At 35.4% G+C, this 24,891-nt stretch overlaps 1 protein-coding gene across 1 annotated transcript in view; it reads left to right on the forward strand.

The window, feature by feature from the left end:
* The window catches only part of GPC5 (glypican 5), a 1,282,790-nt gene that overhangs the window by 398,799 nt on the left and 859,100 nt on the right, over window positions 1-24,891 (forward strand). Inside the window, exon 6 of the mRNA XM_059041775.2 lies at window positions 16,308-16,428. Within this exon, the coding sequence (XP_058897758.1) occupies window positions 16,308-16,428 (121 nt within the window). The remainder of the gene's footprint in view (window positions 1-16,307; window positions 16,429-24,891) is intronic.

Consider the following 24,891-nt stretch of genomic DNA (forward strand, 5'->3'; position numbering starts at 1 on the left):
CCTGATTTCAGCTTAGTCATGTTAGAATAAAAGTAAAGTCATTCAAGAAGCTTATACTAGAGATAGCTGTTTCGAAGTCATAACATTTTGTTAGATACAAACAGAAAATGTGCTGTGGTTGGCAAACCCTACATTGGGTTTGGAAATTCCTGTGCTACCAGTGTGTTCCAATCAATGAGAACTTTTCAGCCGTGAACTTTTATTGATTTGTATTCCTCAGAGTAACATAAATAGCTTTTCTTAACTCTTCCAATTTCACTATCATTATTTTTTTCCTGAAATCTCTGTTTTTAGAAGGTATATCTATGCACTTACTTTTTTGCTTTCCAACTCCTTCATTTTTTTTTAACATGTTTATTGGAGTATAATTGCTTTACAATGTTGTGTTAGTTTCTGCTGTATAACAGTGAATCAGCTATACATATACATATATCCCCATATCCCCTCCCTCTTGCAACTCCCTCCCACCCTCCCTATCCCACCCATCTAGGTGGTCACAAAGCACTGAGCTGATCTCCCTGTGCTATGTGGCTGCTCCCATTAGCTATCTATTTTACATTTGGTAGTGTATATATGTCAGTGCTACTCTTTCACTTCGTCCCAGGTTACCCTTCCCCCTCCCCGTCTCCTCAAGTCCATTCTCTACGTATGCATCTTTGGTATCAGTGTTCTGTATAAAGTAGGGGAAAAAAGTTATGGTATAACCAATTAAATTATTCCAGAACAGTTAAATTATACTATTAATACTTTAACGGGAACAATACGTTTAGCTTTTGAAGAACAAATAAAGTTTACTGAAAATTTCAAACAGCAAAGAACTGGAATGTTTTAACTGCTTCTTTTCACTTCTAAAAATTTATGTGAAGCCGAGCCCTCAAATCCATACTGTTGAGAGATGTATTTTCAAAATTTGTTGAAAAAAATAGGAATTTAGTTTTTAGACTTACCATTTAATGGTCAGAATAAGAATTCAGTACTTGCCAATGCACACTTGGTTTTTCTCTACTCTCTAAGATGTTAATGATTATACATTGCCTAGAAATGTGAATAAATGTATTAAAGAGCAGTCACATTGCACACTGAAGCATAATTACATTGCTTTTCTAACTAGTTCCAAGTAACTATGGAAGAAAGCAAAAAAAATGTAGCTTCAAACTTCATTGACTTTTCAGCTCTTAACATTACAGTCATATCTAAGCAGTGAAATCTTGCTTAATCTTCCTTTAAAATATCTATAAAATGTGTACTTTGCCACTAGCCATTACAACCATGAAAATCTACATTCAAACATGCATATAAAAATCAGTCACACTCTTTCCTGATATAATAGAGTTATGGAGGGCTTCCCTGGTGGCGCAGTGGTTGAGAATCCGCCTGCCGATGCAGGAGACACGGGTTCGTGCCCCGATCTGGGAGGATCCCACATGCCGTGGAGTGGCTGGGCCCGTGAGCCATGGCCGCTGGGCCTGCGCGTCCGGAGCCTGTGCTCCGCAACGGGAGAGACCACAACAGTGAGAGGCCAGCGTATCGCAAAAAAATAAATAAATAAATAATAGAGTTATGGAAAATTAGTCCTAATCGTGTAAGGACTGCTTACTTTGTACTAATCATAGTACTTTCTACTGTAAAATAATAGCAACATTCTAAATTGGATATATGAATGAGTCAAAATTGACAGTAATCCCTAATAACTTAAAATTAACATATAAAATCAAATCCTTGATTAATGCAACCAAAGCAGTTATTACTAGGGCATGATAAAAGGAAAAGCGTGATTGTTTTTCTTGATATAAAGCTTAGGTTTAGTGGTATTCCAAAACTCTGAAGATGTAAAATAAACTCTGTTGCTTCTATCTCTAGTACACTTGTAAACTTCACTTTAGATATTCTACTTTCTTTGATGGTTCAGTTTAGCTACTGAGTTTTCAATCTTAGCTTTTCATTATTTTTTAACATTATTGAAACATTATCTTACTGAGGGAAATTTACCTATATTGAAATGCGTAGATTTAATGTTAAATGTACAAGTCAATGAATTTTAAGAAATATATACACCCATGTAGCCAAAACCTAATCAAAATACAGAATGTTTCCACACCCTAGAAAGTTCCCTATGCCCCTTTCTAGTCACCCCCCAACTCCCATAGGCAACGCCATTTCTTTCTTTTTCCTTTTTTATAAATTTATTTTAAATTTATTTATTTTTGGCTGCATTGGGTCTTCGTTGCTGTGGACGGGCTTTCTCTAGCTGTGGCGAGAGGGGGCTACTCTTCATTAAGATGTGTGGGCTTCTCATTGTGGTGACTTCTCTTGTTGCGGAGCACAGCCTCTAGTAATATTTGGTGGATACTTCACTGGTATTTAATAGAAAAGGTCCATAGAATCAGGAAATGGGATGCCTCCAGCCAAAGATTCACATTTCCTGTATCCAAAATATATTACAAAGTTGTATTAATCAAAACAATATGGTACTGGCATAAAAACAGCAAACACCTAGATCAATGGAATGAAATAGAGAGCCCAGAAATTAACCCATACATGCACAATCGATCTTTAGCAAGAGTGCCAAGAATACAATAAAGGAAAGGATAGTCTCTTCAATAAATGATGCTGGGGAAACTGGATGTACACATACAAAAGAATGAAATTGGATCTACATCTTATACCAACACAAAAATCAACTCAAAATGGGTTTAAGGCTTAAATGTCAGGCCTGAAACTATAAAATGCCTACAGAAGAATATAGGGAAAAGGCTCCTTGACATTGGTCTTGGCAATGATTTTTTTGGATATGATACCAAAAGTACAGGTAATAAAAACAAAAATAAACAAGTGGAACTACATTAAACTAAAAAGCTTCTGTGGACTAAAGGAAACCATCAAGAGAATGAAAGGGCAACATATTGAATGGGAGAAAAAATTTGCAAATCATATATCTGATAAGGGGTTAATATTCAAAATATATAAGGAACTGCTACAACTCAATAGCAAAAAACAAATAACCTGATTAAACACTGAGCAAAGGACCTGAATAGACATTTTTCTAAAGTAGATGTACTAATGGTCAGTAGAGATATGAAAAGTTGCTCAACATCACTAATCATCAGGCGAATGCAAATCAAAACCACAATGAGATATTACTTCACACCTGTTAGGATGGCTATTTAAGAACAACAACAAAAAAGTGTTGATGAGGATGTAGGGGAAAACGAACTCTGGTGCACTGTTGGTGGGAATGTAAATTGATTCAGCCATTAGGGAAAAGAGCAGGGAGGTTCCTCAAAAAATTAAAACTAGGACAATCTTACTTCTGGGTATTTATCCAAAGTAATTGAGTTTAGGATCCTGAAGAGTTATCTATCTGCACTCTGATGTTCATTGCTGCATTACTTACATTAGCTGAGATATGGAAGCAACCAAAATGTCCATGGATGGATGAATGTATAAAGAAAATATGATATATACATGCAGTGGAATATTATTTAACCTTTAAAAAGGAGAGAATCCTGCCATTTACAATAACATGGATGAACATAGAGAAAATTACAGAAAGACAAAAACTGTATGACCTCATTTATATGTGGACTCTAAAATAGTCAAATTTGGGAATTCCCTGGTGGTCCAGTGGTTAGGACGCTACTTCCACTGTAGGGAGCATGGGTTCAATTCCTAGGTGGGGAACTATGATCCGTGAGCCACATGGCATGGCCAAAAAAAAAAAAAAAAAAGTCAAAATAATAAGAGGAGAGAGTAGAATGGTGACTGGCAGGGGCTGGGAGAGGGGAAAATGGGGCATTGATGGTCAAAGTGTGCCAAGTTTTATTTATGTAAGATAAATAAATTCTGGAAATCTACTGTACAATATAGTGCTTATAGCTAACAGTACTGTATTGTGTACTTAAAAGTTTCTAAGAGGGTAGGTCTTATGTTGTATTCTTACTACACACACAAATAATAATAAAGGGAGCAGGAGGCAACTTCGTGAAGTTGTGAATATGTGTATGGCTGGATGATGGTGATAGTTTCAAAGGTGTAAACTTATCTCCAAACTCATCAAGTTGTGTACATTAAATATGTGCTTTTTTACATGTATATTATACTTCAAGAAAGTAGTATTAAAAAAATAAAAAATGATTTGAAACCGAAAAATAAGAAAAGAGATGTGGAAGAAAGATACTAAGAAATTCATTTTTCTTTTAGGGTTTTTTCTGAGAAAACATTCCAAGCTTAATATTCTTATAAATTCCAGAGAAATCACTCATTTGTAAAGAGGGACAAAAAAGGAAACTAAATGATCATTGTACTTATAAAATCAGCAAATAATTAAGAAAATAAAATTACAAATGATTTCAAGATATTGATTTGTTAATCCATGATCACTATTATTTTATAGTTTATTTTATACCAAAAGGTGGGCAAATAGGTGCAGCATTTTCTTTTATGTTAATAAATTAGATTCATTTCAAACATTTTTCTTTTGAAAATGATATGCAATTGGCATAGAGTCTAGAAAATTTTGAATCATTTAAGAAAGCATTACGTTTTCTCCAAATTCAGTCTCCACTGTTAGTGGTTTGGTGTGTTTCCTCCCCGTGTTTCTAGGAAGCATTTTGCACAGTGACTAAAAACATGGACTCCTTAGCCAGGCTGGCCTTAAATTCAAACTCGCCAAATTGGGGCAAGTTATTAAATGTCTCTGTGCCTCAGTGTATTCACCTATAAAATGTGAATACTAATGTTACCCACATCCCTGTGTTCTCATGTGGATTAAATGAGATTAAATATGCAAACTACTTGAAGATCTGTCTGGAACATAGTAAAACACAACACAAGTCGGGTGAGACCTGTCCTGTGACTCTAGGACATTCCCAATTTAGACCTCTTGTCCTAAACTATTTATTAGTAGCCACTTTTTCACTCTTAGTAATGTCCTGGATGTCCAATAAATGTTATGGTCACCATATACTTGAAAGTGTGTTATTAATTATTCTAAGCATAATTTTCATATGGCTGTGGTAATATTATATAAACAATTTTAATATTGCTTTTGTCACCTAACATAGTATAGCCAGAATTTCTCCAAGTCAACTTTTTATAAATAATTTTATAAATAATTTTTAATGTTTGTATGTGATTCCTTAGAATGAATATACCATAATTTGTTGATGTATACTTCAATTATTTTAAATTTTGCCCACCAAAATAATGCCATGATGAATTTCTTTCTCCTGGAATTTGGACTACTCTTCTGTGGATTTACTCACCATGGTAAAATTTAAATTATTGAGTCAAAAGTAATAAACATTTGTTAGGATTTTGATAATGGTTTATATCTGCAGCCATGGAGAATTTCAAAGTATAGCTTAAGCAAGAAAAAAAGGCAACCAAACTCTGTTTGTCCAGACTTTTGCTGAAACTGCATTTCAGAGTTGACCTTACATAGAAACTTAGGTTGATTCTTTCATTTGACCTTTATTTGCTGACTGCTCTTCTTATCTTGTGTTGGCAATAATATTCAAATTTTTCATCTGTTTGGTATTCTTACACCATACCATAGCTGTCATTTTGTGCTAATTTTCCATAAATTATCTAGCAAAAACAAACCACTCAATAACAAAGAATGAATTGAGTGTATGCTCCTTTGACTTATGATTTCTGGAGCTGGAGATCTCCTGTGGCTAAAGGAAAATATTCAACATGTCAGTGTTATGTCAAACACCAGTTCTGAAATTATCGGGTAATCTCAAATCTCCAAGTGTGTTGCTGTGGGTTCCAAGAGATTTGCAGGGTTGTTTTAAAGGAAATAGAAAATATCAGACTTGTGTCTCCAAGGTTTGGTCTCCTGAGTAATGGATGGTATGTGTCCTTTATTGGATGCCCTTTTGTCTGCATAAAGTAGAAATATTCAATCTGTGTCAGGAATCTTTACTCTCCTAGTTGATTCTAATTAGCCTTGACAATTTCATATCTTCCTTTGGTGTGCATTTTCCAAGAATAGTAACCTTTGTTTTTGTAGCTCCCCTTAGCATACAATAAAGTTCTTTTTAATGGTAATTGATCTTTTATAGTACCACTAAATAGGTATGTTAAAGGGGCTACCTTATTTTCAAAAAGAATGAGATTTTGGAAAACTTCAGATGTAGTGGATTGGTAACTGCAGGGGTTGCTGCTGCTTAATTTCATCGGATTTTTGTCAGTAATAAATTTGTATTTCATTTAATCATATATTTTTAAAATGTTTTTCATCAGGTAAAAGTTCTGTTTGTTCCCAATTCTTTCATTTTGAAGGGTTAAATTCACTGTTTCTAAGGCACTCTCTAGTTTGTCTTGCAACTTTTCTCTCTCTTCTTGAATCACATTCTCTAGGATCTCAGTTTGAATTTTTTTAAACTTTTTATTTCAAAGTAATTATAGACTCACAAGAAGTTACAAACAAAATACAGAGAGACCCTCACGTACCCACTACCCAGTTTCCCCGAAAGAGGACATTTTATATAATTGCAGCACATTATCTAAACCAGGCAATTGATATTGGCATAATAAAACTCACTAGATGAGCTAGTTCGTCAGGATTTTGTATTATTTTGAAGCAGTTTATGTAAACTTCTATCTGCAGAAAATGTTCTTATAAGAAATAACTGACCTTCTTATTTCAAAAGTATTATTCTCAGTATTTTTTCCCTTTGATTCTGTGTATCTCTTTTATATCTATGATTAGAGAAAAATGAAGCGTTCTAAAAATGAATAGTTTTAAGTTCTTTTTTAGATCAAAATAATAGTACTAATATTTATTAAAATGCTTATTGTTGACAGTATACATATATAGTTTCACTTAGTACTCAAGGCACTCTGAAAATTAGACCACATCACTGATATTTTAGACATTAAGGCACTTGAGGTTCAAGAAAAGTTAATAAATAACCAAATTCATGTTATGAGTTAAGACTAAAATAGGACTCAGAGTCAATCTTTGTGATGATGTTTCAATCTTTGGGACTGGAGACCTGAAAGAAAAATATTCTTCATGGTACACAAATATTTGAATATACATATTAAAAAATCTATACATTATGATGGTCAAATTATATTTTTGATCTTTTAATCTAATCAGTTATAACTGAGAGGCATGCTAATTCTATCACAATTAGATATCTTCCAATTATACTTTTATCTCAAATTATACATTCATGTATCATTAATACATTTTGCCTTATAAATGTTCATGGTATGTAACTCATTGAATAAAGAATTATTGCTGCTATACCTTTAATGACTATCTTGCCTTGTATTATAGAGGAAATTCTTCCCTCCTGTGAAGTAAAATATGGATAGGAAGTTTTAACTCAATTGTTTTTACAGTTAGTTTACATATTGAGTGTCAGTTTTAGGATTTAGTGTTTATATTGTTTGTTCTGTTTTACTAATGTCTTTTTATTTCTAATGAGACCTTGGATGAGACTCTATTAAAAAGTGCTATTCAGAAACTATTTAAAACTGGACCAAATCAGCATTAAAATGCAATTACAGATTCATGGGATTTGTTACCAGATTCAGGAACGTTGAGGAATTTCATAAGAACCCGTTCTGGAAAAGGTAACTTATCTCTTGAAAGTTATTTTTTGGTTTACTTTTGTATCAGTCATATATGCACTTAGATAGCAAATATGTGTTAAGCTGTCGTATTCAAAGCATTTTGTCAAGCCCTGGAACTAGAGGATCATTAAGACAGACACACTAATTGACCTCAAGAATTTACAGTCTAGAAGGGAGTTATAGGCACTAACTGTTGTGCAGTTAATTACTTAATTACAGTAATGATACCTGTATCCCAGAAAAAAAAAAAAAAGTGTTAGCAAGCAATAGTGACAAGAGCCAATAACGTAGAAGAGACACCCTAGTTGGCAGTTAGTTGTATTAGTTTCCCGTGACTGCTATAGCAAATTACCTTTGAGTGACTTACAACTGCAGAAATGTGATAGCTAACAGTTTTGGAGGTCTGAAGTCTGAAATCAATATTGCTGGGCCAAATCAAGTTGCACTAAGGCCATGGTTCTAGGGGAGAATTCATTCCTTGCCTCTTCAAGCTTCTAGCGTTCTTGGGTTTGTGGCAGCATCACTTCAGTCCCTGCCTAGTGGTCCTATTGCCTTCTCCTTTTACTTCTGTAAAAAAACAAAAACCAGGGGCTTCCCTGGTGGTGCAGTGGTTAAGAACCCGCCTGCCAATTCAGGGGACACGGGTTCGAGCCCTAGTCTGGGAAGATCCCACATGCAGCGCAGTAACTAAGCCTGTGCGCTACAACTACTGAGCTTGCGGTCTAGAGCCCATGGGCCACAACTACTGAGCCTGCATGACACAACTACTGAATCCCGCGTGCCTAGAGCCGGTACGCTGCAACAAGAGAAGCCACCGAAATGAGAAGCCCGTGCACTGCAAGGAAGAGTAGCCCCCACTCACCACAACTAGAGAAAGCCCGTGTGCAGCAGCAAAGACCCAACGCAACCAAAAATAAAATTAATTAATTAAAAAAAAATCCAAAACCAAAAATCTCCCTCTGTCTTCCACTTAAAGGGATACATGCCATATGGGCATTTGGGGCCCACGCGGATAATCCAGGGTAATCTGTCTATCTCAGAATCTCAGATTTAATCCCATTAGCAAAACTCCTTTTAAAGCTTGGTGTAGTGACTGGGGAAAGAAATAGAAGTTTCTAGGCAGGAGGAACAGAGTGTAAACCGAAGGACCTTGCAGAAATCATTTAAATGACTGAAAGAGGGGAAGTAGAGGGAAAGCACAGAGAGTGAGGAAGAGGTTGGCCAAATTTGCCTCGAGGTACAGAATCTCCAGGTCATCTGGACCAGAAACACCCATTCTGTTTGGACTCTGCGGGTCATCAGAAACCTCCTGCCTTTTGTGTATGCATCTTTTTCACATGCTGAGTCAGCCAAGTGTGTTCAGAGAGGAATCACAACTGTAGTTGTGAAAGTCCTGAAAAGTTCTGTAAGTCCCTAGGCACCTAGAGTTCTGTCTATGGAACTAGGTTCAGCCGTTTTTTGCATCGCATAACTGGGTTTGCCAAGAAATAGCTGGAGAAGCAATTTTCTCATATATGCAAGTGAACACAAATTAGAGTCCATTACACAAGTGGATTGTTTTTTCAGGGCTGTCTGATAGTAGGAATTTGGCTGTGGTGTAGTTGAGATGAGGCATGGACAGAAGGCTGAGTTATTTCCCCACCTTCTCCAGCTTCCTTTTCTTAATAACTCTGATTTGAAACCTATCAGTTTTTATTTTTTGAGATTCAACAGACCACAAAATGGACAGAACTTTAAGTTGGGATTGGAGACAGGGTTGAAACTGGGTATTCAAAAGGATGTTTTATGCTCAACTTCTAATTGTTTTCTATATACTAATTAATTACTACAGGCTTAATTTCCTTAAGAAAAATTATTTACAAATCTTTTAAAATTTCAAATCTCTTTTATGGGCCCAAGAAGTCCACTTTTTTGCTATTGAAAATGAATGTAAAGAAAGTGAATACGGGAACAGTAGGGTATGTGTGTGTATAAGTACATATAAATATACGCATATATATTATTGTGTATATAAATGTTTATTTTATGTATATATAAATGTTTATATGTAAATACATTATATATTATCTACTATATTATTATATTATATATTATGTATATGTTATATATAAGCATTTTTTCCATGTAGTTCTTCTTATTTATTATGTCTGTCTTTCATTAATATTCTAACCAATTTATTTGGTCATGCCTAAAATAAGAGCAGACAGAAGTATTTACAATAAAGGCTACATAATACTGAGCTTGTTGGCTTCCTTGACAGACTCCCACCCCCAATCCAAAAATACATGGACCAACCACATACCAAAACTGTCCAATTAATAGAGTATTGATGATGGATTTAAACTTTGAAACCTGTATTTGTCAAAGAGTGTCCTTTATAAAAAAAAAAAAAGCTACAAATTTCCAAAAGTAGGAAAGGAAGGAAGAAAAAAGAAAATGATTCCATTAAAGGTAGGATTAATAAATATATTAAAAAATATTTAATTAACTGTCCATCAGTTAAAATATATCTTACCGTTATGACTGACCTTCCCCCTCTCATTGATGTTTATCTGTAAATTGCTCATCTGTGTTCCTATTTGCTGTGTAGGATTGTGGAAACAGCTACTTTGTGGTAATTTGTTATTGTGGCCCTAGGAAACTAGTATGCTCTGAAATTCAAAGTTTCTTTCTCTCTGATTTTATTGTATTATGTATTGGTAGGAAATACCTGGGTGGTTCATTTGCATGGTATGTTGATAATCTGAGAATTATTGGATCTCACAACTAACTTTAAAGTATATCTTGATGCAGTTGTTAGTTTCATGTCTGAAGCTTAACTAATGTTTGTGCCAATTACATTTGCAAAACAATACAAAAAACTGTAAGATTCTAGGGAATTTTAGGATTTTGTAATGTCTCTAACAAAAGGTTGGTGAAATGAAATTTATATAACGTTATATGTAGTGATCTGCTAAAAATTCCTTGTTGATTGCTATAAAAAGCATGACATTACCTTATTAGAATAATGTTTATGAGTGTTTTCCATAAGATAGCACGAACTGTGATATCCTCAGCAAGTACTTAGTTATCTATAAATAATAATAAAGGCCATAATAAGGTCTCTATCAATTCTATTTATATTGACTTCATTATTTCAGGTCAGAAATATATATTTCAAGCTTAGACATTATTATCTATAATTATAAAGTCAAATAAATGGTAGAAAACAACTTAAAAATAGTTTGTGGTGCAACAGTTGAAGTAAGATAGTGGAATCGCAGAAGGTTGGACCTTTTGGAATTGATTCTACAGAGATCTGCATTCTCTAAATCCCCTGTAGGCCTCTTACCTATCATGAAAGGTTATTCTCTTAAACCTGGCACATGAAATCAATCATATGACTCCTATCTGTTCTGAGAGTTCGAAGATTAAGACCTTCACTGTCAAGGAGAAGGGCTGTGTAGAAGCTGCATGTGCACAAAAGAGCATTCAGCAGTGGCATCCAGTGTCACCCAGGTATTTGAGAAAAAGTTACAAAAAACAGATCACTAGTACTTACTTCACATTTGCTACAAAAACCAAGAAGGGGCTCCCCAGAGATGATTCGAAAGAAAAATTTGTTCTGGAGGAAGGGGTTCACTGATGAATACCTACCCTGTCCTTCCCAGACCTTTAAACCAGAGACAGCAATGCATTTACTAGAGTCAAAGACAACCTCCTAAAACTAGGAGACTCAAAACTCTGGAAATGGAAGGAATTTTAATATACAATCACCTAACCAAGTCAGAAAAAAGGATATAAACAAAACATCTACTACTGCTGCTACTCTTACCACCACCACCAACAACATGGTTCCCATTCTCAGTCTTGAATCTCTAACAGAGATGGCAATAATAGTAGAAAGAGAAAGCCCCTGATAAGGTGTTTTCCTCATCTCTGATCAATGATCATGTTCTTTTATCTTGTCCCAGTGAAGCTATCAAAAACTTCTAAGACAGATCACTTTAATGATTCATAACGAATTCCAGGGTCAGATTTTATATTTTTTTCCACCTGAAATTGTATAAGTACACATCAAAATACCATACTTTTGATGTGAATCTGAAACAAATTGTATTGCATTCCCAAGAAAATGAAATTAATATCAGCCAAGAGGGCATGGTGTGTTTCAAATAAGAAATGTTGGTAATGTCAGGAGAAATGACTTCCTAATGACATACGGTGTGTAGATGTATTAGCACTTCTTTTTAATATTTCATCTGTTGAACACAAAGAGAACTGGAATCTTGTTAATCATCATTTTAAAACATTGTTATAGAATGTAAATATATCTGTATTTGCCTTTTTGCCATGTTAATGAGAAACAAGTCATACTTGTGGAATGAGTATTACTATTAAACTGCTGTCATCCATTCCCAGACCTGCTTAAAAGAAACAGGCACAGATGGTGCGTCTATTACTTCTCTAAGAAAAAATTTGCCTCTTTTTTGTGTGTGTTTTGTTCCCTCCTTCTCGTTGAAATGTGAGCAGTTTTTCAAGTCAAGAAGCCTCTGTAGGGTTCCTTGAAATGTTTTATCCATTACTTGTACATTTAGGAGGAAAAAGAGTGATTAATGGTTTATTAAAATTTCATAATGAGAAAAACTCATATAAGAAGTCTGTTGGAAAAACTTTGATTTAGTAACTGTATTTTTTGCATGCAAATTAAAGTCTGCAGGGAGTTTTTGTGTCAAACTAGGAGCCTAAATTACTAATTTTATGATGACAAAACCATTTAGCCAGTGTTAAAAATACCTACGTTGATCTTTTATTTATACATTATTCAATGCAAATTTATCTGTTGTATGCATATTAAGAAAAAGAGCGCAAGAAGTTTTCAATGTGAATGTTTTGTTTAGGTTGAAAATACATGTATACAGTGAGGTATCCAAATTCTAACTATGCAGTTCAATTCTTTTTTTTTTTTTAATATAAAATGAGCACTCTTGTGGAACCAGGATCCAAATCAAGAAACATATTACTAGAACCCCAGAAACCCCCTTCAAGCTTCTGCAAACTATCTCCTGCAGTAGTACTTATGGTGATTTGGAACATCATTGATTAGTTTTTAACTTTTAATGAATGGAATCATAGCATATGTCCCATATGTTGCTGCTTTCATTTAATATTTTGCTTATAAGATTTGGAATGTAGTTGTAATTCATTCATTCTTATTGCTATATAGTATGACATTATGTAAATATTCTACCATTTATTTGCTCATGCTAATGTTTAGGGATATTTGGGTTTTGTCCAGTTGGGGGCTATTTTGCATAGTACTTCTCCGAAAATTCTATACCTTTCTTTTGGTAAACATTGTTTAGTATATACCCGGATACATGTCAAATAGTGGTTTATATCAGTTTAAACTCCCATCCACAAGGAGAGAGGGTTCTAACTGCCCTACATCCGTGCCAACGCTTGCTATCATTTTTTTCATTTAAATCATTCTGGTGTGTGTATATCACTATTGCATTGTGGTTCTTCTTAACCTTACAAAAACAGAAAAGAATAATTTTATTAAAGTATGTTTCATTTAAAGTATCTTAAATGCCCTGCTTTGCAATATTTTTTTTCTAACTTAAATGATACATAAGAATGGTGATCCTGAACTATTGGATAATATACTAGCTGGGAAGGAGATTATTGATCAATTGTAATTCTGATAAATTTAACTAGTTATTAACTGTAATAATTAAGAACAAAAAATAAGCAATTCTTTGGATTAATGTGGAACAATATTCTTGAATGTTAAAAGAAAGTTTCATGGTCTACAAATAAATCAAGATGTGAACCAATTAAGTGTTTATTTAAAGTTAAGAGAGGAGTCTCAGTTTCCATTGTTGGCATTATATCTGTATTTCAGGTGAAACAAAGGAAAATCTTAAGGCAAACTTGCAGTCTATTAGTTTAGTCTCACCCTGCCAGCAACTGTTATTTCACTCTTTATCTAGTAATATACAAATGTTCGTCGAAGAGGTTTTTGAAGAAAATAGTATATCCCTTTTAATTAGAAGCAGTGAAGACTTTGAAATGCTGTAGTTACAGTAAAAAACAAATGAAGTCAAAACAAAACAATTAAAAAAACAAACACTTTGCACCAAGCTAATTGTATCTTTATGTTAGTTGGTTTCAGGAGTTTTCATTCATAATTATTGAATGATTGTATCTAGAGCTCACATTCCCTGTGTTCATATCCTTGCTGTATATTTATCCAACAGTGTTGCCTTGGGAAAGTTACTTAACCTATTCAAATCTTAGGTCCCCGATCTACAGATAGGGAATAATTATCGTATAAATATTATATGGTGTACTGTTCTGGGTCCTCCGAGAAGCAAATGCCAAAGAAGGACTAAACACAAGAGGAATTTTATTGAGTGAAATGCCTATGAGTGAAAACGGGGAGAATCTGGGTAAGGCTAGAAGAGCTGCTGGCCACGAAGCAGACGTGACCCAGAGTGAAGGAGAGAGGGAAGCAAGGTGGAGTGAAAGCATTCTTGCATGAGGTGCTGTCTAAGGCAGGTTTATCAGGGGCTGCAGGGAATCCTGAGCCAAAATTGGCCATTAGGGGAAAGCTATGTCTTCCAGCGGTGGGTCTGTTTTAGTATCTCTGCTGCACTCAGTCACTGGTTGGAGGAGACAAAGAAATAGATTTCAAAGCAAAGCAGCAGGTTCCCTGGTCAATGACACTTCCAATATTTTGAAGTCTATGAGGCACATTCTCATGGCTACAACACATAACAAATGATTGTCACTGAGATGAACTGACAAGCTCCAAAGAAAGTACTTAAAACGATGCCTGAATCATAGTCATCATTTATCCTTTATTTATTCACATTATTCATCATTATTATTAATAATGATCACACTAATAAAGGAGCCACATGTGTAACCTACTTGAAATATTTGGAAGAAAAATATAACAGTGCTACAGAGAAGTTAAGAGAAGCCTAATATTTATAATTTACTTGATTCTTCTTAACTAAAGAATATTAGTACACATTAATAGTATATGCGTAATTGTTTTCCTTCTACTATTTGTTATTGGTATATATTGCTAAGTTACTCACTTACACTGGAATACTTAACTCTAAAACCCTCTATTTCTGCATAAAGAAATGAGTTCAAGGTTGCTTTAAAAATAAAAAGATTTATTAATATCATTATTCTTATCAGATCCAATTGGTATTATCCATATCAAAGAGTTCCATCATTTATTATCATTGGAAGGACATAATTAGTAATTGTTTGATCTACTTTTGAAAATTGAACATTGGGTATGCATAATATTGGGAATACTGGATATTCCTTGAAACTCATTTTGTTTGGCCATATTCTCAACAGTGGAACCTCTTTTTATCTTTTCAAAGAGTTTCCACTGCTGTAGAAAATTCAGAAGGTTCATGTGCATAATTGTGATACTCTGCTCAAATACAGAGAAGAGATATTACATTGCAAATGATGTTAAAATGCTTCCTGAAAAGTCTGTGAGGCCACTTTATCATGATACTTTAATGTAAGCAACATTTTACTCAGAGGAAAGTCTTATACGTAGAGGGGATGGAACCTCCAGGGCATGTCCCCCATCTCTTACTTTCCCCCATTTGTTCTCTCCCTTTGTAAATCAAAGCCTAGTTATGCTTCCCTGTGTGTGTTACTCACGTGCCTTTGCGATTTCCCCTGCTGGGATGTCATCTTTTGCCCTGGAGTGCACATTCACTGCATCATCCAAGACCTATCCTCACCTTAATATTTCAAGGGCTACCTCAAGCTATAACTCATCCTTTAGTTTTTCCCCAAGTGTCTTGGTCCAAATAAACTTCTCCATATGTTCAACGTGTACTACTTGTGTTATCCCTACCTCTCACCTGGCGTACATTCTTCCTTCTTGCTATCCCTACCACAAACGGAACGTCTCCTTCATTCCTAGTGGTGTGCTTTAACTGTTCACTTGTCATTACGCTACTCCACACTGTCAGGAAAATAAAGATAGTTATATTGCTGGAACCTAGTAAGAACTTTTCAATATAATCTAATGAATGAATGCATGAGTGAACAAGTTAATTGATACATTATATTCCCAGGTATATAATTAGCACTGTGAGGACAAGAATTGAGTCTTATAGCTCCTTATAACCCCAGTCAGGTAGTATAGGACTAGAATACAGGAGGGGACACTTAATACATCTCTGTGACTGATGAATGTAAATATTTGTTTGAGTGCTAAGTTGACATTATGTGACATATATATGTGTGTATATGTATATATATATATTTTTCTTTTGTAGTCCAATATGTAAAAAAATATTACTGTGATTCATCTAAATACTGTGTAAAATGAAGTGAATTGACCCAGATTATATGGATTCAGATGTGTGTAATTCAGCAAAGATTGGTAACAAAGTGAGATGTGTATTAACTGTTTTTTAGTATATTGGTAAGTAGTATGAAAAACACAATTTTTGGTTGGGTCTTTTGAGAGGATAACGATAAAATAGTCTGTATTTGCAGGCTAAGTGTTTTACCAGGAAAAAAACATTGCAGCTGTGCCAGGTTCTGGTCCAAGAAAAAATACATTATTTTATACTCTTGAAGGAGTAAGATTCTGAACTCGAATCTGCTCAAACAGTTGTGGCAGAGAATACTGTGACCAGGTTATTAAGTCATGTATCTTTCACTTTTCACTTTACTAGCTATACTCAGCGTGTGGTTGGAAATGGAATCCAAGCCCAATCTGGAAATCCCGAAGTCAAAGTCAAAGGAACTGATCCTGTGATAAGTCAGATTATTGATAAACTGAAGCATGTTATTCAGGTAAGTGCCAATGCTCTATTTATTGGTATGCTCAGTAATAACTAGTAAATGATTACTTCCCATTATATGAGATGAACCTGTTAATCCTATCTGATAATCCTACCTGCAACTGAATACTGGAATAAATTATTTGTATCTAGAGTTTTGGAAATATTTGGTTGAGTGATTTTCATATACGGTCAATGTGCAACAGTATTTGAATGGATGGACAATATCTATCTGTAAAAGGAACCATGGCTTCAGGGTTTCAATAAATAATGAGAATCTCAGGATGAGCTTCATCCCTAACGAATAAGCTTTAGACATGGGAACTACTGTCACCATCAAAGAAAACACATAGAACACGGAAGATGCCAAAGTCACCTTCCAGGCAACTTTCTGAGCCTTGCTGTGAAGGTTTTTGCTACATTTTCAACAAAAGGTAAGTCATAAATGAATCACATGCATTTCTTGTATTTATTTCCTGTATCACCTTTTGCATGTTACCTGATGGTTGTTTATGAAATACTTGTTTTATCTTTAATAATATTATTTAATTAAGTGAGCATATACTGCTGTTTTTAATACATGGCAAGTAAAGCATGAAGGTATCTGTCAAAGGAATATTTCATCAAACAATTTGATTAATGAAAGCCAAATGTTATATTACATGTTGTAAAAACCACCTTCCATTCTGCATCTGTTGGGGTTTGGGGTAAGAAGGGCTATTTTTTAAGTTATTAGTCTTTTTATAACAATTTATATGTGCATCTATTTTAATTTTTTCTAAGCAAAACTTTGTATGGATAGTTGATGCTGACTTCTAGTGTTCTATGTCAGAATCTACACCTAAACATAGTACTGCGTTTTTATTGATATTATTCCAGAGTCGTTGGTATGCTTCTCATAATTGTTCTGCAAAACTTAAGTTTATATGGGGCCAGTTCTTAGGATTCCATTTTTATGGGAGTCTCTACATATTGAGCAAAGCAAGATATGGGGGCTTGTGTCCAATACCATAGATTTCTCCTTTCCAGGAAGCAATAATGGCGACTTTGCTCTTTCTATGGCTGGCACATTGGGAAAACAGAGCTCTCACCCTGGAGAGCAGAATCAAAAACAAGTTCCATTAGGAAAAGTATAAGAGAAAAGTGGTGCCATAGTTACTAGTGAGTTAAACCAATTCCCTCACAGAGACACCTCCAAGGTAATGTAAATAGGTGCCTTATGCTGCTAGTGGGCCAAGTGCTGAGATATTTGTTGGAACTGAGTCGCTTGGGAAAAGGGTAGGAGCTGAAGTGACAGGGTAGGAGGAATCAGAGTGACCGCAGAAGCTGGACCAGAGCCCGGCTCAGAATGGCTGAGGTCATCAAGGAGAAAGCCTGTTGTCCTCAGAAGCAAGGATAATAAGCTCATCCGTGACTGTCACTCAGGCACTCAGAAGGACGGAAGTCACTCTTCCTGCCAGATTTTTGGAACCTTGCTTCCGGACGATGAGAAAAGAAACAAGGAAGACCTCCAGGTGAAATTAATCTTGACTCAGGGAGACCCTAATGAATTCAGGAAAATTTAGGATATTTTTTTTAATTCTTAAATTTCCAGTGGACCAATAAACAATCTGTTAGGAACTTGACACATAAACAAACTAGATTCCTAAGTATATGCCGATGTATATATGTTTTTGTTGGAGTTCCCCGGGAAAGAGACTCTGAAACAGAGATGTGTGTGCAGGGGGTTCACGGCAGAGCGCCCTGCAGTCAGTAAGGGGCTGGGACGGAGGAGTACAGCACAGAGGGAGCAACTGAACTGTGTTGTAGCTTTGACAGAAGCCTCGCCTGAACCCAGTAGGACCTCAGGACCTGGGAGGCCTCTTTCAGGTTGTCCTGAGTTGAAACAAGGAGGTGGGTCTTCATTGTCCGACGTTGACCAGTGATTGGATGAGGGCTACTGGCTACTGACTCAGCCCTGAGTCAGAGCCAACAATATTATTTACAGCTGGAGGAACAAATGCCTTCATCGAGGTGGCTGGCACCTCACAGCATCATGGGCTATAATATGGTGTGTAGATCTGTATTATTCAAAAACTCTAGTGCACAATGGATCATAAGATCAAAAGAGCTTTAATGATAAGTGGTTCCTCTCACTGAGAGACAGCAAAAGCTTAGTGGTCTTCAACGTGGGGTAAGCATTCCCCAGGGAGTTCACAAGCTGAGCCACTGGAGGGCAGAAAGGAAATATCGAACTTCAATGTATATTTATTCTGTCACATGCTTTTAATTTTTTTTTTTTTGGTTGTAGGAAGGTATATAAAATATGTAACAGTACAATAGCACATGCATGTAGTTTAGAAATACATAAATATGTGTAGAGTGGGTGTGTGTTCAAACTGTTTTAATGGTATATGTATATACACACACACACATACATATATATATTATAAAAACAGATGGAAAACCGTGTTGTAGGCAATAAAGATGGAGCTGCTATATACAGAAGAGTACATGTAAAAAAACCATATTCACAAGGAAATAAGTAGATACTCAAAATGTAGGTTTTATTAAAAATTCTTCACAGGAGGGTTAACTGTTACGTTGCCCATTTGGCATGAAATTTGCCCCTTCTTGCTTCATAGATTTTAAAGCCATATCCTTTTCAAGGTGGCAGAGGGAAATAATTCCACTTTTTTTAAGCACCCATGTTAAATTGAGTCCCATTCTTTCATCTTTATATTAGTGTGCAGATCTCCAATTATTCATGCTTAAGTTTCCTTCCAGAGTTACAAGAGAATATGAAATAAAATGCTACCTGTGAGGTCTATCTTTTTAAAGTCTACTAGGATGATATGATTGAAATTTAGATTTTTACAGAAGATAGCAGAAAGGCATGTTTTGTACAATATTCACCTTTAATGTCTTAGAACATGTTCTTTCCTAAGACAGCTGTCCTGGAGAAGAGAAATTTTTGACTTTGCCAGATTTCTGACTGCTGGTCATATGTGTGTGTCCTAGTGGGAACGGCTGCTGTGCTGTAATATCCAGGGGCAGTTAAAAAGACCTACTACAGGGTCAGGTCTGAAAAGGTTCAGAAAATCGTATCCTATACGTGAGAATTTATTAATCTGAGAATAAGTATGGAGCAAGGGAGGAAGTAGAAACATATATCAGAATCTAATCTGTAGATTTAGGTGATCACTTATTTGTGTTTAGAGTTTGTTTTTTATTGTAATGGATATTAAATGCATTTGTCGACAATACAGGATACGATAAAAATGCCATTTCTCATCATAGGGGTAAGCAAAAGTTCCTCTTGTCCTTTTTTTTTCCATATCTAAGTATACGGAAGTAAGCCAGCCATATTTATTAGCAAAAACTGTCTCCATATGTTAGCCCGCAAACATCTTTCTTCTAGACCTGCCATTGAGCAACACCTCATTTTCTACCCTGTAACCTTTGCAGTTAAGAGTCATTAAACAAGTGGGTAGGGATTTTACTTTGAAAATGCCACTTTGTAAATGTCTTAATCATTAATTTATTCAAAGTATTCCACTAATACTCATTGACTTCCCACTATGGGCCTGGTTCTGCACAAGGCACTGAGGTTACATGGATGAACAAAGCAGACACAAGCCTGCTGTCATGGGATTTGTATTCTAAGGAAAAGGAAAATACAATGCCTGTAGCTGACAAATGTGAACAAATCAAGAAAACCGAACAGATGAGGTAAGGAAAGGCACTCAAGAAGAGAGAGCTCGTGGAGGCCATTCTAAGTTGGGGGGCTGCTGGATTGATACTGATTGTCAAGGAATCATAGGAAAATCGGGGAGAGCTGTGTTTGAGGCAGAGGAAATAATACATTCAAGGACTTGTGGCAGGAGTAGGTTAATTGTATTCAGAGAACAAAGAGAAAGCTATGTGTCCGGAACAGCGTGAATACAGAAGAGAACATAAAATGAACTAAGGGGAAACTGGTAGGCTCTGGTAGGGCATTTCAGTTTTCTCCTAAGTGGGAAAGGAAACCATTTAAAGGCTTTAGGCAGAGTATGATACAATTTAATTTATGTTTTATAAAGATAATTTTGGCTTTACTATGGAAAGTGGACCTGAAGAGCAAGAGTAGAAATTGATTGGGACTAGAATAAGAAGAGTGGATAATATGAGAAACAGATGGATTTGGATCAATATGGCAAGTGGAGTTATCAGGAATTGTTGACGGATTGGAAATTGGGACAGGAGAAAGAGTATAAGGAAGATAACCAGGTGGGATGATAATGTCACGAAGTGAAAAAAGGAATTCTGGAAGTGGAGTGCATCTGGGGTTTGGTTGTTGGAGTTGACCAGAAATTAATAAATGAATGGTTCTCTTAAACTTGAGATGCCTGTTAGACATCCCAGAGGCATGCCCAGAGTTCATTGGCGACCCTAGAACTAGAAACGCACATTTGGAAACATCAGTATACAGATACTATTCAAGTTGTGAGACTGTATGAGACTGCTACTTTCTTGTTAAAGTTTGTACCAAAACAATTAGAGGAGAATATACAACAGTAGAATTTTATGAAAAATGTGTACTGTAAAAATCTACAAATGGAGAAATCATTTATTTAAAGTATGTGGTACCTTGCAGATACTTAGAGAGTTGATCTTGGACAGACAAGATATTTAGTACCATTAACTTTTTCTTACTGAAGAATTGTGTGTCTATTATAATAAACCAAATTTTATTATTTTAGAAAATTTTACCAATAGAAAGAGTAGAAAATAAATGTTATACCACCTATGAAACAACAAACAAACCTCAGGAAATAAGCCTTCTAGACTTTTTTGTACTTATGTGTACATTTGACTTTTTAAAATAAAACAGAGTACATTTGGTTTTGTGTCCCAAACTACTCACCTAACAACACATAAATTTGTTTTCACAGAATTACATATTCTGCAATATGGTTGCTAGTGCCTGAATATTACTCTATCATGTGGTAGGACTATAATTTTATTTAATCCAAGCACCTTGAGTTGGATATTTAGGTTATTACCAATTTTCACGATAATAAATACTACTAATAGGTATATCCCCTATACATAAATCTTTGTGCAACATTTTTCTCTTGTGATAAATTTCTAAATATTGTAACCAAGAATCTGTTCATTAATAATTTAAAGTATTTTGATAAATATTGCTAAATTTTTCTCTAGGAAAATTATAGGAATTTATATGTGAAGCAAATTATATATTTCAATTTTCCCTGCATATTGAGGGTGTAAGTGAGAGATGCCAGTGACCACACATGCGTGTTAGGGAATATTATGGAGCTCTAGGAGCCAAAGTAGTCAAACCCAAGTAGAAATGTTAGCCTGAGCTCCTGTCACCTGAGAGTACACAAAGGATGGCAAAAAAAAAAAAAAAAAAAAAAAATGGTCATGAAGAACCTAGGGGGCAAGATGGGAATAAAGATGCAGACCTACTAGACAAAATAAATATTTTTAATTAGAAAATAGTTTATAAGTAGTTAAGAATCTGCCTGCCAATGCAGGGGACACGGGTTCAAGCCCTGGGCCAGGAAGATCCCACATGCCACAGAGCAGCTAAGCCCGTGCACCACAACTACTGAGCCTGCGCTCTAGAGCCTGTGAGCCACAACTACTGAAGCCCGTGCACCTAGAGCCTGTGCTCTGCAACAAGAGAAGCCACCGCAGTGAGAAGCCTGCGCACCGCAACAGAGAGTAGCCCCCGCTCGCCGCAACTAGCGAAAGCCCACGCGCAGCAATGAAGACCCAACGCAACCAAAAATAAATAAAGATAAATAAATTTATGAAAGAACATTTTTTTTCAAGTCTTCCTTGAGAAAGCGAAACCAGCTTTAATTTTATTTAATTGTTTAGGACAAGCCCTATCTTTATGTCCTGCCAAAAACAAAAATGCCAAGAAAATTCAATATAAATGTATAACTATGGATTATAGTGTGGTCCTCAGGGAATATTTCAGGTACTTCGAAGTCCCCTCACTATCTCTGCAAGTCCTTCTGAACTGGGAGCAGGGACATTGGAAAAAAGAGGGAAGTCATTCCTGGCTCCCCTCCATCTGTGATTTTGGCATCTTTCTCTAGATAAGCCACCATACAAACCCTCAGAGATACATTCCTGCAGTTTCCTACATTCCAAAACCTGTGCTTAAGGTGGACATTGCTTGTACCTTTGAAAACGACCTGTGATAAATATGGGGTAGCTATTAGACTTCTAGTGAGTAATTGTGTAAAGGATGGAATTTTAAAAGGTTAACATGAGCTTTCTTAGATGTTTGCATCAGTCTGAATTGCCCTTCGATAATAAATAGGAAACAGCACTTGATTCCTCTTAGTACCTCTGACAGAGGAAATGTATGAACATTTTAATTCAGATTGTCTCTCCTAACAAACTTATTTTGAAACTTCTCATTCATATTGACTAAGTTTGTTTAGGGCAAAGCTGTCATCAAAAAAGTCACAATTATGCAGCAATTTATCTTTAAACATTAAATAACATCTATCATTTTTCAAAGAAAATGATGTCAGCGGTTAAAATCCTAACTGCTGAGCACTGTTAGTTGTCGACAGTAATGACCCACTGCTTAGAAATTACTTTACCTACTTTTAGTAAGAAACATGAAATGTAATATCACAGCAATTTTCTATAATTATTTTATAGCAAGACCAATAAATGTTACAGTGTTGTTAAAAGTAGTAGATTTAAATAACGTTTTATTTCTTCAAACAATTCCAATACATATAAGATATTACTGGTTTCTATTAAATATTCATTTTTTTATTTTTAATTTTTTAAATTAATTAATTAATTTTGCAGTATGCGGGCCTCTCGCTGTTGTGGCCTCTCCCATTGCGGAGCACAGGCTCCGGACGCGCAGGCTCAGCGGCCATGGCTCACGGGCCCAGCCACTCCGCGGCATGTGGGCTCTTCCCCGGGCCGGGGCACGAACCCATGTCCCCTGCATCGGCAGGTGGACTCTCAACCACTGCGCCACCAGGGAAGCCCTAAATATTCATTTTTATAGAGAGACTAAACTTCTTTAGAAAAATGGCTTCATGTATAAAATAAATTTGATTTTTAAATGTGAGAAAGAGCAATCATCATAACCATTTGCTTAAAACCACAAAATACGTAGATATTTTATAATGTGTATTTCAGTAATCACAACCTATGGGTTCAAGAAGAGATGAGAGACTTTCTTATTTTATGTAGGGAAAACTTTGTTAAATTGTCTCTTTTCTTTTATCTCATTCTGTTCCTAGGATACCAATATGATAAATAGTGACTTAATAGCTATGATAGGTTAAGATGAGATTCTAACTGAAATCTCAATGGATGGTTATTAGGTTAGTGTTTATAAATACAAAAAAGTGACACAGAATTTTAAAAAGATATTAGTGTCTCAAAATTTATGAATTATGAAAACTGTCCAAGCTTTTTTCATTAAATCACCTACTATGAAATGCATTTAGGAAAACGTTTCCTGTTGTTAATAGCTTATAACTCTGACGAAGAGCCAGTTGATCAATTCCTAATTGCAAACTATTTGACCATGAGGTGTCAGCTGACTCTGAACTTCTTCCACTTCTACCAACTTGTTTCCTTGCTTAGGAAATCACTACAGCACCCTGACTCCTTCCTCCTGATCTCCACTACACACTAATTTTATGTCCCCAGGCATACTTTATTAATATTCCAGAAAGACAGTCACTTCTTGATTTTGTATTAGCAATGCAGTAGTGACCAAAGCCTGTTTAGTTTTTGGTTCAGAAGAAAGTATTTGAAATGCACTCAATAATGTTGAATGGTCATCTAATTTAGCAATTAGTTTGGTCTGAGTAAAGTCAAGGGAAGGTTGCTTTCTGGAATGTATGGTATAATGCATTGACTTCACTGTTGGCCATTTCATTAAAAAAATCAATGGTCAGCATAAAACCAACCTTTTAAATTAGTGGACAATCAACTGGAAACACAAGTTTCAAAACTCTTTTTGAAAGTAATGGGGTTTGGGTTGGCCATTGATCATTTATTTTTTATTATTTAAAGAGTATGTAGCTATTTCATGTTGGGTAAATATTTGACTTTATATTTACTCTGATGCTGCCACATCATTATTACCTATTAAGATTTGAGCCATTTATCCAGCAGGTTTTCTGTTTGTCAAACATATTGAAAGGATGTTGGACACTAAAACTTTTATATTTTTTATTTAGGTGATTTTTTGTACATTTGTACAAAAAGTATTTTCTTAATTTTGTACATTTGTACAAGAAAAATTGTACATTTGTACAGTTTTGTGCATGAATGTTGATAGCAGCATTATTTGTATATATTTGAAAAGTGGAAATAACTCCCTTTTCTCCCTTGTTGTCTAGAGGTGTGTTTTCTGGGGTCATGGGGGGGACTGTAATAGGAAGATTCGTGGCTCATAACTACTACTAGAATATAGAACAGAATGAACCAC

The sequence above is a fragment of the Kogia breviceps genome, chromosome 16, assembly GCF_026419965.1.
Source record: "Kogia breviceps isolate mKogBre1 chromosome 16, mKogBre1 haplotype 1, whole genome shotgun sequence".
Classification (NCBI taxonomy): domain Eukaryota; kingdom Metazoa; phylum Chordata; class Mammalia; order Artiodactyla; family Physeteridae; genus Kogia; species Kogia breviceps.